The 17,111-nt window shown below is 42.5% G+C and overlaps 1 protein-coding gene across 4 annotated transcripts in view; it reads left to right on the top strand.

Annotated features, from left to right (window-relative positions):
- MED25 (mediator complex subunit 25) overlaps nucleotides 1–17,111 on the top strand; it is a 555,669-nt gene that overhangs the window by 57,716 nt on the left and 480,842 nt on the right. For all 4 annotated transcript variants that reach the window (XM_040327573.1, XM_040327575.1, XM_040327572.1 and 1 more), the window contains exons 3-4: nucleotides 12,074–12,119; nucleotides 12,209–12,333. In XM_040327573.1, the coding sequence (XP_040183507.1) occupies nucleotides 12,074–12,119; nucleotides 12,209–12,333 (171 nt within the window). The remainder of the gene's footprint in view (nucleotides 1–12,073; nucleotides 12,120–12,208; nucleotides 12,334–17,111) is intronic.

Here is a 17,111-nt window from a genome sequence, read left to right as displayed (position 1 = left end):
AAAGTCTAAAAAATGTTTCTGCAAAACACACAAAGACACTCTCTTCTAAATCACTGACATGGCCACATTTTTAAGTTTATCAACATAAATTTTATATCGATGCGTTCACAAGGGCCGTGTCTTTCAAATGGTGAAGTCGCTGTATCGATCGCATGTACGGTTGTGGATTTATTAAGGTTTGTTTGAAGGCGTATTTCACGTATTTGGTATGTGAATTAAAAGCGTTTGTAATGGTATTTCTTTCCATAAATAGCTTTCTACCTCAGTGCAATATTCCTCCTCACTGACCTGGGGGGGGAGAAAACCTCTTGAGGGGGAGGGGCGACCAGGAAGTCAGGATACTCTCTACTTGGCAGATAGATAAAGGAGCTGTGTGTCCTAAAGATAGTGTAGTGGTTATGGTGAATGGCTTTGGCGCAGGCTCAGCAAATCAGCTATTCAGCATTCCCACGCGCACTAGTTTTAATTTTATTATTCCGTACGTTTTTTGGCTCTGCGTAACTTCTGCGTTTCAGCTATTGAGACCATTCAACTATTAAAATGTTCGTCTCGTTCAGCTAACGATGGGACTTCTTCAAGTTTTTTTGTACTATTTATACTTTATAAAATATTAACCAGTTGGCAAACGCCCTATAGACGAAATACGTCTACAAGGCGGTTGCTTAACTCTGGGAGGGCGTCAATGTACGTCCTCCCAGAATCGCGCTCCCGCGCGCCCTGTGGGGCGCTCACACGGGAGTCTCCGTGACCGCCGGGTCCTCCGGACCCGGCTGATCACGGATCACGGTAAATCGCCGCTGATAGCGGCGATTTACCACGTGATCGCTCCGTCCAATGACGGAGCGATCACTAGTAAAGAAACCGGCGTCATGTGATGACGCCGGTTCCTCCCTCTCCTCTCTGTACCGAACGGTACAGTGTGAGAGAGGAGAGGGGAGAGAGCGCATGCAGCAGCAGCAGCTGCTGCGGGCTGGATCTGTGACACATGCAGTCACAGATCCAGCCATCCCTCCCTGTGCAATACTCTGCAATGCCCCCATACTGTGCAATTATGCCCCCATACTGTGCAATTATGCCCCCATACTGTGCAATTATGCCCCCATACTGTGCAATTATGCCCCCATACTGTGCAATTATGCCCCCATACTGTGCAATTATGCCCCCATACTGTGCAATGCCCCAAAATACTCCGCAATACTCAGCAATACCCTGCAATACCCCGCAATACCCTGCAATACCCCACAATACTCTACAATACCCCACAATACTCTACAATACCCCACAATACTCTACAATACCCCACAATACTCTACAATACCCCACAATACTCTGCAATACACCACAATACTCCACAATACCCTGCAACGTCGCCTATGGGGATTTTTAAGTAGCAAAGTTTGGCGCCATTCCACAAGCGTGTGCAATTTTGAAGGGTGACATGTTGGGTATCTATTTACTCGGCGTAACTTCATCTTTCACATTTAAGCAAAAGAATGAAGAAAAAATACTAAATTTGCCAAATTTTATAACAGAAACAAAGAAAAATTTCATTTGGGTACAGTGTTGTTTGACTGAGTAATTGTCATTCAAATTGTGAGAGCACCGAAAGCTGAAAATTGGTCTGGTTATTAAGGGGGTTTACGTGCCCAGTGGTCAAGTGGTTAAGCTTTTAGACACTTTTTTTAACATTGAAGTCAATGAGAACATCCTTTTTCCCGCTTGAAATCACACGCGTTGCCAAAAGTTTCAGCTCCTTCATACTTTCACTTACAGACACCAAACAAACTTTAAAGCGGTCACACAATATTCAGCTATCCGGCTATGACCTTTCAGATTGATATCTTTTACGGTTTTTGTGAAAACGCAATTTACGTTTACTGATTTTTTTCAGAAAATTTTATCGGTTATAATGTAATCCTATGGAACAGTTTTAGAGTGTGTCATGTGACCTTTACAGCACAGATCATTGAAAAAAAAAATATCTTTAAAAAAAGGGGGAACAAATTGCTCTCACGCCCACAAGATCTACTTGTCATACACAATTTATATATCAAAACGTAGGTATTGTCTGGTTTCAGGCAATGTGATCAGTTTTGTGATACGTATTTTAGTTTTAGTTCCTGGAGCTTCTAAAGGACAATAGCCTGAAATCTTCTCTCATTGACTCATGTTAAAAAATCTAAAAAATGTTCCTGCAAAACACACAAAGACGCTCTTTTCTAAATCGCTGACATGACCACATTTTTAAGTTTATCAACATAAATTTCATATCGATGCGTTCTCAAAAGCCTTGTGTTTCAAACGGTGTAGTCGCTGTATCGATCGCATGTACGGTTGTGGATTTATTAAGTGTTGTTTTGTAGGCTTAATTCATGTATTTGGTCTGTGAATAAAAGGCGTTTGTAATGGAATTTCTTTCCATAAATAGCTTTCTACCTCAGTGCAATATTCCTCCTCACTGACCTGGGGGGGAGGGGAAACCTCTTGACGGAGGAGGGGCAACCAGGAAGTCAAGACGCTCTATACTTTGCAGATAGAGAAAGGAGCTGTGTGTTCTAAAGATAGTGTAGTGGTTATGGTGAATGGCTTTGGTGCGGGCTCAGCAATTCAGCATTCCCACGCATCGCATTTTCCTCAGGAAATGCATTGTCTAGTTATTATTAGTGGGAATGCTTTAATAAGCATTCCCAGTATTGATATTCGTTTTTTATTCTTCTTCTTCTTAATTTTAATTTTATTATTCCGTACATTTTTTGGCTCTGCGTAACTTATGCATACTTTCAGCTATTGAAAAAACCATTCAACTATTAAAATGTTTGTCTCGTTCAGCTAACGATGGGACTTCAAGTTTTTTTGTACCATTTATACTTTTTAAAATATTAAGCTTTTAGACACTTTTTTTTAACATTGAAGTCAATGAGAACATGCTTTTTACCGCTTCAAAACACACGTTCTGCCAAAAGTTTCAGCTCCTTCATACTTTCACTTACAGACACCAAACAAACTTTAAAGCGGTCACAAAATATTCAGCTATCCAAACATGACTTTTTAGATTGATATCTTTTACGGTTTTTGTGAAAACGCAATTTACGTTTAGTAATTTTTTCAGAAAATGTAATCGGTTATAATGTAATCCTATGGAAGGGATTTGGAGTGTGTCATGTGACCATTACAGCACAGATCATTGAAAAAAAAATTATCTTTAAAAAAAGGGGAAACAAATTGCTCTCACGCCCACAAGATCTACTTGTCATACACAATTTATATATCAAAACGTAGGTATTGTTGTCTGGTTTCAGGCAATGTGATCGGTTTTGTGATAGGCATTTGACTTTTAGTTCCTGGAGCTTCTAAAGGACAAGCCCCTCAAACCCCTTCCCATTGACTGTCATGTTAAAATATCTAAAAAATGTTCCTGCAAAACACACAGACGCGCTTTTCTAAATCGCTGACATGGCCAGATTTTTAAGTTTATCAACATAAATTTCATATCGATGCGTTCACAAGGGCCGTGTCTTTCAAACGGTGAAGTCGCTGTATCGATCGCATGTACGGTTGTGGATTTATTAAGTTTTGTTTGAAGGCGTAATTCATGTATTTGGTCTGTGAATTAAAAGGCGTTTGTAATGGTATTTCTTTCCATAAATGGCTTTCTACCTCAGTGCAATATTCCTCCTCACTGACCTGGGGGGGAGGGAAACCTCTTGAGGGGGAGGGGCGACCAGGAAGTCAGGATACTCTCTACTTTGCAGATAGAGAAAGGAGCTGTGTGTCCTAAAGATACTGTAGTGGTTATGGTGAATGGCTTTGGCGCGGGCTCAGCAATTCAGCATTCCCACTCGCATTTTCCTCAGGAAATGCATTTTCTAGTTTTTCTCCTTTATTCCGTACGTTTTTTGGCTCTGCGTAACTTCGGCATACTTTCAGCTATTGAGACCATTCAACTATTAAAATGTTCGTCTCGTTCAGCTAACGATGGGACTTCTTCAAGTTTTCTTGTACTATTTATACTTTTTAAAATATTAAGCTTTTAGACACTTTTTTTTAACATTAAGGTCAATGAGAACATCCTTTTTCCCTTTGAAATCACATGCCCTGCCAAAAGTTTCAGCTCCTTCATACTTTCACTTACAGACACCAAACAAACTTTAAAGCGGTCACAAAATATTCAGGTATCCGGCTATGACTTTTCAGATTGAGATCTTTTACGGTTTTTGTGAAAACGCAATTTACGTTTAGCGATTTTTTCCGAAAATGTAATCGGTTATAATGTAATCCTATGGAAGGGATTTAGAGTGTGTCATGTGACCTTTAGAGTGGAGATGATTGAAAAAAAAGTTATCTTTAAAAAAAGGGGGAACAAATTGCTCTCACGCCCACAAGATCTACTTGTCATACACAATTTATATATCAAAACGTAGGTATGTCTGTCTGGTTTCAGGCAATGTTATCAGTTTTGTGATACGTATTTTATTTTTAGTTCCAGGAGCTTCTAAAGGACAAGAGGGACAAATAAACTCTCATTGACACTCATGTTAAAAAGACTTTAAAATGTTTCTGCAAAACACACAAAGACGCTCTTTTCTAAATCGCTGACATGCCCACATTTTTAAGTTTATCAACATAAATTTTATACCGATTTGTTCACAAAAGCCGTGTCTTTCAAACGGTGAAGTCGCTGTATCGATCGCATGTACGGTTGTGGATTTATTACGTTTTGTTTGAAGGCTTCGATAACTGATTTTGTGTGTGGATGAAAGCGTTTCTAATGGTATTCTGATTCCCTAAATAGCTTCCTTTACCTCAGTGCAGTCCTCCTCCCCCACCTCATGTGGAGAAAGCCTCTTGAGGGGGGAGGGGCGACCAGGCAAGTCAGGACACTCTCATATTGCAGATAGAGAAAGGAGCTGTGTGATATTAGGCTTTATAAGTACTGAAGGAACACTGCTTGTATGTCCTAAAGATACTGTAGTGGTTATGGTGAATGGCTTTGGTGCGGGCTCAGCAAATCAGCTATTCAGCATTCCCACTCGCATTTTCCTCAGGAAATGCATTGTCTAGTTAGTTTTATTATTCCGCACGTTTTTTGGCTCTGCTTAACTTCTGCATACTTTCAGCTATTGAGACCATTCAACTATTAAAATGTTTATCTCGTTCAGCTAACGATGGGACTTCTTCAAGTTTTTTTGTACTATTTATACTTCTTAAAATATTAAGCTTTTAGACACTTTTTTTTAACATTGAAGTCAATGAGAACATCCTTTTTACCGCTTCAAATCACACACGGTGCCAAAAGTTTCAGCTCCTTCATACTTTCACTTACAGACACCAAACAAACTTTAAAGCGATCACAACATATTCAGCTATCCGGCTATGACTTTTCAGATTGATATCTTTTACTGTTTTTGTGAAAAAGCAATTTACGTTTGAGTGATTTTTTTCAGAAAACGTTATCGGTTATAATGTAATCCTATGGAACAGTTTTAGAGTGTGTCATGTGACCTTTACAGTGGAGATCATTGAAAAAAAAATTATCTTAAAAAAAGGGGAAACAAATTGCTCTCACGCCCACAAGATCTACTTGTCATACACAATTTATATATCAAAACGTAGGTATTTTTGTCTGGTTTCAGTGATCAGTTTTGTGATACGTATTTTAGTTTTAGTTCCTGGAGCTTCTAAAGGACAATAGCCTGACATTTTCTGTCATTGACTCTCATGTTAAATAGTCTAAAAAATGTTCCTGCAAAACACACTCTTTTCTAAATCGCTGACATGGCCACATTTTTAAGTTTATCAACATAAATTTCATATCGATGCGTTCACAAGGGCCGTGTCTTTCAAACGGTGTAGTCGCTGTATCGATCGCATGTACGGTTGTGGATTTATTAAGGTTTGTTTGAAGGCTTAATTCATGTATTTGGGCTGTGAATTAAAAGCGTTTGTAATGGTATTTCTTTCCATAAATATCTTTCCTTACCTCAGTGCAATATTCCTCCTCACTGACCTGGGGGGGGGGGAGAAAACCTCTTGAGGGGGAGGGGCGACCAGGAAGTCAGGATACTCTCTACTTTGCAGATAGAGAAAGGAGCTGTGTGTCCTAAAGATAGTGTAGTGGTTATGGTGAATGGCTTTGGCGCGGGCTCAGCTATTTGGCTATTCAGCATTCCCACGTGCATTTTCCTCAGGAAATGCATTTTCTAGTTTTAATTTAAATTTTTTTCCGTACAGTTTTTGGCTTCTGCATACTTTCAGCTATTGAGACCATTAAACTATTAAAATGTTCACCTCATTCAGCTAACGATGGGACTTCAAGTTTTTTTGTACTATTTATACCTTTTAAAATATTAAGCTTTTAGACACTTTTTTAAAAATATTGAAGTCAATGAGAACATGCTTTTTACCGCTTCGAATCACACGTCCTGCCAAAAGTTTCAGCTCCTTCATACTTTCACTTACAGACACCAAACAAACTTTAAAGCGGTCACAAAATATTCAGCTATCCGGCTATGACTTTTCAGATTGATATCTTTATAGTTTTTGTGAAAACGCAATTTACGTTTAGTGATTTTTTCAGAAAATTTTATCGGTTATAATGAATTCCTATGGAAGGTGTTTTAGAGTGTGTCATGTGACCTTTACAGTGGAGATCATTGAAAAAAAAATTATCTTTAAAAAAGGGGAAACAAATTGCTCTCACGCCCACAAGATCTACTTGTCATACACAATTTATATATCAAAACTTAGGTATTTTTGTCTGGTTTCAGGCAATGTGATCAGTTTTGTGATGGGCATTTGACTTTTAGTTCCAGGAGCTTCTAAAGGACAAGAGACCGAAATTTTCTCTCATTGACTATAATGTTAAAAAGACTTTAAAATGTTTCTGCAAAACACACAGACGCTCTTTTTTAAATCACTGACATGGCCACATTTTTAAGTTTATCAACATAAATTTCATATCGATGCGTTCACAAAAGCCTTGTGTTTCAAACGGTGAAGTCGCTGTATCGATCGCATGTACGGTTGTGGATTTATTAAGGTTTGTTTGAAGGCGTAATTCATGTATTTGGTCTGTGAATGAAAAGGCGTTTGTAATGATATTTCTTTCCATAAATAGCTTTTCTTACCTCAGTGCAATATTCCTCCTCACTGACCTGGGGGGGGGGGGGGGAGAAAACCTCTTGAGGGGCGACCAGGAAGTCAGGATACTCTCTACTTTGCATCAAGAGAAAGGAGCTGTGTGTCCTAAAGATAGTGTAGTGGTTATGGTGAATGGCTTTGGCGCGGGCTCAGCAATTCAGCTATTCAGCATTCCCACGCGCATTTTCCTCAGGAAATGCATTTTCTAGTTGTTCAATCTCATCCCTCATTTCATCACACTCACAAACATTCGTGTCAGCATTTGCAGCTATAGCTAAAATATCTTTACTCACATTTTCTATCCTTCCTAATAATTATGTCCTATGTTTACACCACTCCAATTCTGTCTGCTCCGCAATCTTTCATCTTCAATAACATGCATATCAAATTGGCCATCCTCTTCTTCTTGCCTTTTTTTGGAAGACTTTTTAGACTTGTGGGCCTCATTATGAGTATTGCATTGCTTTAATAGATCATTGAATTTGTGTATTAACGCATTCTTTTGTATATTATTAAAACGGATACAAGCATTTTTTTCAGTAAACTGTTCAAGAACATCCATTGTTATGTTAATCTGCAACTAACTACACTGAACAGTTGCTTAGTCAATATAAACACAGACCAACAAACGGATACACAAACCCACAAGAAACAACAATAAAAAAAACAAAAAACAAACGATTTGTAGTCCTACAGAGTGCACTCTTAATCCACCACCTCCTGTCGGACTGCAGGCCACATTGACCCTCTCTAGTAACAGAAAGCTCTTTCACTCCAACATGGGTAAGGATAAAAATAAAACAAACTTAAAATTGTATAAAAAAAATATTGAAAATATTAAAAATATCCCTTAAACCTTATTATGGGAATGGAGGGGGTATATTCTGCGCTAATCTAATTATGGTAGTATATTGAGAAGTTGAATCCGTGAAGAAAATTAAAGCGGCAACATAAACGCGTGACAATCATGTGAACAGCAAATAAGAAAACAATAAGTTGCGCTAAAATAAAATGGTGAACCTATGATCAGTTAAATGAACATAATAACAATAACGTGATGTAGTGCACTAAATGATAGAGACACTAATTAAATACACTCAATATATAGGAAAAATAGAGTCTCATAAATTAAGTGAACGTGAATATTCCACAAATACCAAAAATTAGGAAGTGAAAATACAAGAATGAATACAATTTATAACCTTCCACAACTCTATGAAGGAGAGAAGGGTGTAGCACAAAAAATCCTGAATATAAAATTCTAAATTTATAGGATTAGGCTGACATGATGCGACTCCAATGAACATAACATTTTTTTTGTTTAAATTGTATGTATCAAAAAGCCATGGGGACACTGTTCATAGTCCAAAAATACACAGATGAATAGATGAGCACACATGCACTGATGGCTGAACCAGGAGGATCCCAGTATCAAGTAAAAAGTCCAAGTTCCACAAGAAGCCAGATAGTTGAGAGAGGAATAGAGCAAGGCTGCCAAACACCACCACCACACTGGAGAAATCACTGATGTGACTCAAATATATAGGGTACTCTTACCGGAACGTTGTAACCTCGGATATGAAGTCAAATGCGCATTAGCAGAAACAAACCTCTGCCAGGGTTATCAGGTGGATGGAAACCTCGTCCGCTCTGGATCTCCTCTTTAAAAGAAACGAACGCCTGTACAAATGGGTCACGTGGGGACGTCGATGTGTAGACGTCACCACGTAGACGTCACCCGTTTGCACGGGCGTTCGTTTTTACAGCTGATCTCAGCTGCCTGCCGGCTTTTACATTTTCATGTAATTTTATCTATTTTGCCCTATGGGCAAATAAAGTAGTTACTGAGGTAATGCACGATGTTGCCCTCATTATTTTCCATCTATGACCCACGGATACTTTCATGCTGGAGGAGGAGAGCTGTGTGCCCCTACTGTTGCCTTTTAAAGAGGAGATCCAGAGCGGACGAGGTTTCCATCCACCTGATAACCCTGGCAGAGGTTTGTTTCTGCTAATGCGCATTTGACTTCATATCCAAGGTCACAACGTTCCGGTAAGAGTACCCTATATATTTGAGTCACATCAGTGATTTCTCCAGTGTGGTGGTGGTGTTCGGCAGCCTTGCTCTATTCCTCTCTCATCTATCTGGCTTCTTGTGGAACTTGGACTTTTTACTTGATACTGGGATCCTCCTGGTTCAGCCATCAGTGCATGTGTGCTCATCTATTCATCTGTGTATTTTTGGACTATGAACAGTGTCCCCATGGCTTTTTGATACATACAATTAAAAAAAAAAATGTTATGTTCATTGGAGTCGCATCATGTCAGCCTAATCCTATAAATTTAGAATTTTATATTCAGGATTTTTTGTGCTACACCCTTCTCTCCTTCATAGAGTTGTGGAAGGTTATAAATTGTATTCATTCTTGTATTTTCACTTCCTAATTTTTGATATTTGTGGAATATTCACGTTCACTTAATTTATGAGACTCCTATTTTTCCTATATATTGAGTGTATTTAATTAGTGTCTCTTTTTATCATTTAGTGCACTACATCACGTTATTGTTATTATGTTCATTTAACTGATCATAGGTTCACCATTTTATTTTAGCAAAACTTATTGTTTTCTTAAACCTTATTATAGCTTAACCTATTCTTCTGGGCTTCATATTTATTCTTTACGAGTATAACTCCTGCTGGTTTAAATACCACCACCACATGACATCTACTTTTTTTTTTTTTTTACCCTGCTTTATTAGATTTCTTTGAGTGTAATCAGTCCATGTATTTATGTGCTAAAGTCCATTACTGTATACATTTTATGAACATATTCCTATGTAGGGCCGAAACAACGAATCGATTAATTGACAACTAATCGATTATGAAATTAATCGATTTACCATTTTCATAATTGATTAGCCAGTAACATACTGGGGTTAAAAAAATAAAAAAAATTGCCCTTTATAGTACAAAAGGCAAATCTCTACTGTAAATATTACTTTCACTGTCCCACAGTAAAAAACTAACCCCGTACAGAAGCGATTATTTTCTCTTTTTGTACTATTTTTTTTTTAACAATTATGTTACTAAACATCTCAGGCCTGGGTCACACCTCTGTGCTTTTTGCAGAAACGCACTACGTTCATTTACATCAGGGATATGCAATTAGCGGACCTCCAGATGTTGCAAAACTACAAATCCCATCATGCCTCTGCCTCTGGGTGTCATGCTTGTGGCTGTCAGAGCCTTGCTATGCCTCATGGGATTTGTAGTTCTGCAACAGCTGGAGGTCCGCTAATTGCATATCCCCGATTTACATGGTTTCACATCCATGATTTTTTCAGCTGCTGTGTATTTGGAAAGGGCAAGGACTTTTTTTTTATTTATTTTTTTAACGCAAAACGGTGCCATTTTGTTTTTTGTGGTTCAATATACTTCAGTGGAGAAGTTGCAGAATTTTTTTTGTGGCAATTTTGTGTTTTCTAATCTGCCCAACAACAATTTTTTTTTTTTTTAAGGTTATTAACCGATTATTCGAAACAATAATCGTTCAACTAATCGATTATGAAAATAATTGTTCGTTGCAGCCCTATTCCTATGTCTGTTATCTTGAACTTTCAAATAAACTTTTGTAAACAAAAAAAGACACAAGTCCATCCAGTTCAACCATAAAAAAAAAAAAAAAAAAAAATCATTCTATCCTATATACCCAATACTATACCCACAGTTGAACCAAGACTCCATAGGAGTATTTGACTCTGAGCCTCTCTTCTACACCTCTAAAGTTCCCTTCTGACTGTGGATCCTCATTCCTGGATTTAAGGTTTGATAAAACCTAAACTTGGAGCCCAATGAGACTTTTTTTTTTCTTCCAATGGTTACATGACAACCTGGAGTTTGTTTTTAAAGATTGTAAAGTGTTTTGTTGCAGGTCTCCCAATGTTAAGTAGTGTGTACTTTTGGTGTACCAGAGGACATATGCTTTCGAATTGTAGAGGATGTTAATGTTCTACATTATGGGCCATATTCTCGTAGATCCGCGTATCTTTGCGCGAGCGTAACGTATCCGATTTACGTTACGCCTCCGCAACTTAGAAGGGCAAGTGCTGTATTCTCAAAGCACTTGCTCCGTAAGTTGTGGCGGCGTAGCGTAAAAAGGCCGGCGTAAGCCCGCCTAATTCAAATTTGGAACAGGGGGGCGTGTTTTATGTCAATAACTTGTGACCCGACGTGATTGACGTTTTTCACAAACGGCGCATGCGCCGTCCGTGGAAATCTCCCAGTGTGCATTGCTCCTAATACGCCGCAAGGACGTATTGGTTTTGACGTGAACGTAAATTACGTCCAGCCCCATTCACGGACGAGTTACGACAATGACGTAAAAAATTTCAAAATTTGACGCGGGAACGACGGCCATACTTAACATTGGTACGCCGTACTTACGCCACCATATAGCAGGGGTAACTTTACACCGGGAAAAGCCTAATGTAAACGGCGTATCTACTGCGTCGGCCGGGCGTACGTTCATGAATTCGCGTATCTAGCTGATTTACATATTTTTAAGCGTAAATCAGCGTACACGCCCCTAGCGGCCAGCGTAAATATGCAGTTACGATCCGACGGCGTAAGACTTACGCCAGTCGGATCTAAGGGAAATCTATGTGTAACTGATTCTAAGAATCAGGCGCATAGATACGACCGGCCAGACTTAGAGATACGCCGTCGTATCTCTTTTGAGAATCTGGCCCTATATTTTCTTTGAAAACTGCTTGATAAAAAATGTAAAAATGTAATTCTTGCACTAACTGACTTGGAGAAGATTGAGATTATGTTTATTTACCCAACTTGTTTCCTTCTAAATATTCTGTACAGCTCCGGTGATCCTAAATATACATATATATATTTATTTTTTATTTTTTTACCTTTCTTTAGATATTTTAATGGTGGTCCTCCCGCAGAAACCGATTTTGGAGGTGATGTAAGTTGATTATTGATAATTAGAAGTGACTTGGCTATGCAGACTGTCTATATCTGAATTAATTCACCTGTCAATGCTTTGTTTTGCAGTATGGTGGAACACAGTATAGCCTTGTGGTCTTCAATACTGTGGACTGTGCTCCGGAGTCTTATGTTCAATGTCACGCCCCCACCAGCAGTGCTTATGAATTTGTTCAGTGGCTGGACAGCATTCAGTAAGATTCACCTATAGTCATTTACTTTGAGTATGCTTGCTTGTTATAAAATTCTGTCTGTTCGATGTTGAAGCACCCCTCTCTTCTGTATAAGGACACAGAGTAAGATTCCTTAACACTCATATTTTTCTTAAATTGTTCAGCAAAAATGGTCTCCATTTCATGATGTCTTGTCAAAATGTACCAAGACTGCATTGTTTATCGTACATCAAGGCACACAGAGAAACCATAATAATGAATATGTGGGTTATATGTCACCTACTGGTGGATGGACACAGGCAGATAGTAAAACAGGAAGTCCACCCCTATATAAACCCTCCTACATAGTAAGGACCTCAGTTTTTTCACCAGTGTTTGTAAGGTGGAATGGTCACTAATGTGATACATGTGCTCTTGGAGGTCTGGACGGTTCTATTTAGGATCATGGACTTCTTCATTCGGATCCATTCGAAAATGCCATTGGACAAAATGGATGGTACCCAAGCCTCATTGGAAGGAGAGAAGATTTCTCAAGGTTTTGCCTGTAATGCAGCCTTATGGCACTGGACCCTGTGTAATGGAACCCCTTTTGCAGTTTTTCTCTGACCAATGTGCTTTTCTGAAGAGTGCTATACAGGTTCTGGGGAGTGGACCCCACATAAGGGGGATCCAGTCCCTGAAGGTCTTTTATGACAAAGCTCACCATGATGGGTGAAGACTGGATTCCTGTTATGTTCAGAGTTCTGCAGCAGGAATGGTAAGTCTGCATTTTTGCAGGTTCTTTTTTTCTCCCTTTTCTTTAACATTTTTTATAAAGTGTAAATGTCTGTCCTCCCAGTGGCCATTGGGGCAGTGTGCTGTTTAATCATGCAGGCTCGCTCAGTATGGCCTATTTTATATAGGCAGGAAGTGGAGGGGCGTCCATGTTGCCATGAGGTCCACAGCTTCAGCAGGGCCTCTTGCGACCTGACACCAGCCCATGGATACTAGTGCAGTGTGAGTACTTACTAGGGGAGATCTGTGTGGCCAGACAAGTCATGATTATATCCTGCGTACTTGCTGCTTAATCCAGGGGGCCTGCACAACTGTAAGTCGATACACCCCCTAGCAGTGCACTTTAAATTATTGGGTCTAGAGTACTGTGCATTTGGCGCAAAAATAGTATGGGGCCTGTTGCAGTTGAACAGGCGCATACTTGTAAACTTCAGAATAATGTGCATTTGGTCTGCAGGAGCTTACTTTTAGGCTGAAGCAGGAAATGGCTGCATGACATGCATATGTGCTAAACTAGTAAAAACTTATATGAGGCCAAGTGCAGTTGAGCAGGTGCAGCATATAGTGTACATGCTTGCAAACTTGTTGCCTAAACACATGTTTTTGCATAGCTGATACATACATACGTGTGGCATAAGCACATGTTTGGAAGAACATGGGCTTTGATGCACTTTAAGGAGTTGTCTGCAGAATTGCATGCATTGGGTCTGCAGGAGCTTAGTTTTGGACTACCCTTTTACACTTGTGCCGCTTGAAAGTCTCACATTTTGGCCGCACGCTTGATGCAATTTTGCAGCAATGTAAAGCAGTGCCTGTGTACTCTATGGACCTCAAGTCATGCCAAGGTCAGACCGGAGTGGTGCATGGGCTGCTTTTAAGGTCACTATGACTTGAAGATGCACGGATGTAAAGGGTACTCATTGGAAATCATGGGGTGTGATTTATCAGGCGACCTTGCAGTCCCACGTCGGGTCGCACAGGTGTGGAAGAGGTCTTGGGCATAGAGACTGCATTGGATGCCTATGTGCTTGGCTAATCCTGACTAACTGGTATGGGCCCAGGTGCAGTTGAGCAGTTGCAGCTTAGCATACATGCTTGCATAGAACACAAGTCTGCATAGGCACATGTTTACAGAGGGCCCCAACCCGTGGCCCCCACGCCCTACAAGTGGGTGGTGCCCATCCACCCAGCATACAGCCCCCCCAAGGCTGGCTACGACAGAGCGTTTGCATGGATGCATGTTGCGTAGACGCAGGTTTTTAAAAGCATTTGTGGGCATAAGTGTGTATGCATGTTGCATAGATATGTGTTTGCATAAACGCATGTTGCATAGACAAGTTTGCATAGATGCGTGTTGCGTAATACATGTTGCATAAACACGTTTCATAAACGCATGCTTTATTTCGTAAAATGCAGGTCTACATGGGCACGTATTGCGTAAGTGTCTGCTTGCACACACGCTTTCGTGTTTGGCATAAACGCATATTTGCTTAAAGAGGATGTAAACCCACTCTCATCAATTCTAAACTACTGCCATGGTGCTGATCTATAAGGATGTACATGCCTCCTGCATGTATCCTTACTTGACAAATGTCCCCCATTTTGCTGTTTAAACCCCCGCAAAGTCCAGATTTGGTGGGCAGGTCTGTTGCTCGGTGGGCGGAGTCATGATGTCAGCAGACTCCCGCCCACCTCTACACTCCCCTTGGCCAGAGCGCGCACAAGACAGGAAGAGCGCGTTCTGGGTATAGTAGAGTGCGGTCACGGCCCCCTGTCAGCACACGTTGATGTCCCTTGACAGTCGGGGGATGATCGCTGCGACGGGACAGCTGTGAGCACCGACCCCCTGCTTGGCTTTTTATCATCTGCTTCTCCTCCTCCCTCCCGCGGCTTTCTTCTAATAAGTCATGCGGGGGGGATCGGTGCTCACAGCTGTCCCCGTCGCAGCGATCATCCCCGAGTGTCTTCTGTTCTCCACCCCCAATGTCGTCCCCCTCCATGTGTGCACACACCCACCCCTCCTCATTCTGCTCCGTTTGTCCGCCCCCCGCGTCTTCACCCACCGCCCCTCGTCCTGCTCCGTTTTCCCCCTCCGCCCCCCCCCCCCTCGTCCTGCTCCGTGTGTCCAGCTCCATCCCCCGCAGCCATCGCCGGCTTCTCTCTCCTCTCCCGCGGGCTCCGAGGGGGGGGGCTCTGTCAGGGTGGAGAGCGGAAACGGGACACAGAGCGTTCGTTACCGAGCGCTGTGTGTCCTGTGAAAACTGTGCAGATAGACCTGTGTGTTACTCTGATCAGTTTATGAATGGAAGGGAGACGCTGTCTTCTGTCCATTCAAATTCAATGCAGAGAAAAGGACTGGGGAATAAATGTCCTCTGTCCCTTTCTCTGTCTCAAATGGGAGATGTCAGGGGTCTCTGTTTAGACCCCTGACATGTCACCAACACCCCTACAGGGCTGATAAAAAAATAAAAATAAATCAGACACCACAACCACCCCCATACCAAGATTGTCCACTACCCCACTGTCCACTACCCCACTGTCCACTACCCCACTGTCCACCACCCCACTACCCCACTGTCCACTACCCCACTGACACTGTCCACTACCCCACTGACACTGTCCACTACCCCACTGACACTGTCCACTACCCCACTGACACTGTCCACTACCCCACTGACACTGTCCCCTACCCCACTGTCCACTACCCCACTGTCCACTACCCCACTGTCCACTAACCCACTGTCCACTACCCCACTGTCCACTACCCCACTGTCCACTACCCCACTGTCCACTACCCCACCGTCCACTACCCCACCGTCCACTACCCCACCGTCCACTACCCCACCGTCCACTACCCCACTGTCCACTACCCCACTGTCCACTACCCCACTGTCCCCTACCCCACTGTCCCCTACCCCACTGTCCCCTACCCCACTGTCCCCTACCCCACTGTCCACTACTCCACCGTCCACTACCCCACTGACACTGTCCACTACCCCACTGACACTGTCCACTACCCCACTGACACTGTCCACTACCCCACTGACACTGTCCACTACCCCACTGACACTGTCCCCTACCCCACTGACACTGTCCCCTACCCCACTGACACTGTCCCCTACCCCACTGACACTGTCCCCTACCCCACTGTCCCCTACCCCACTGTCCCCTACCCCACTGTCCACTACCCCACTGTCCACTACCCCACTGTCCACTACCCCACTGTCCACTACCCCACCGTCCACTACCCCACCGTCCACTACCCCACCGTCCACTACCCCACCGTCCACTGTCCACTACCCCACTGACACTGTCCACTACCCCACTGACACTGTCCACTACCCCACTGACACTGTCCCCTACCCCACTGACACCTGACACCGTCCACTACCCCACCGTCCACTACCCCACCGTCCACTACCCCACCGTCCACTACCCCACCGTCCACTACCCCACTGTCCACTACCCCACCGTCCACTACCCCACCGTCCACTACCCCACTGTCCACTACCCCACTGTCCACTACCCCACTGTCCACTACCCCACTGTCCACTACCCCACTGTCCACTACCCCACTGTCCACTGACACCGTCCACTACCCCACTGTCCACTACCCCACTGTCCACTACCCCACTGTCCACTACCCCACTGTCCACTACCCCACTGTCCACTGACACCGTCCACTACCCCACTGTCCACTACCCCACTGACACTGTCCACTACCCCACTGACACTGTCCACTACCCCACTGACACTGTCCACTACCCCACTGACACTGTCCACTACCCCACTGACACTGTCCCCTACCCCACTGTCCACTACTCCACCGTCCACTACCCCACCGACACTGTCCACTACCCCACCGACACTGTCCACTACCCCACCGACACTGTCCACTACCCCACTGACACTGTCCCCTACCCCACTGACACTGTCCACTACTCCACCGTCCACTACCCCACCGACACTGTCCACTACTCCACTGTCCACTACCCCACTGTCCACTACCCCACTGACACTGTCCA

This window comes from Rana temporaria, chromosome 10, assembly GCF_905171775.1.
Source record: "Rana temporaria chromosome 10, aRanTem1.1, whole genome shotgun sequence".
NCBI lineage: Eukaryota > Metazoa > Chordata > Amphibia > Anura > Ranidae > Rana > Rana temporaria.
Note: the sequence above shows the minus strand (reverse complement) of the source record. Positions and strands in the feature narration are given on the sequence as shown.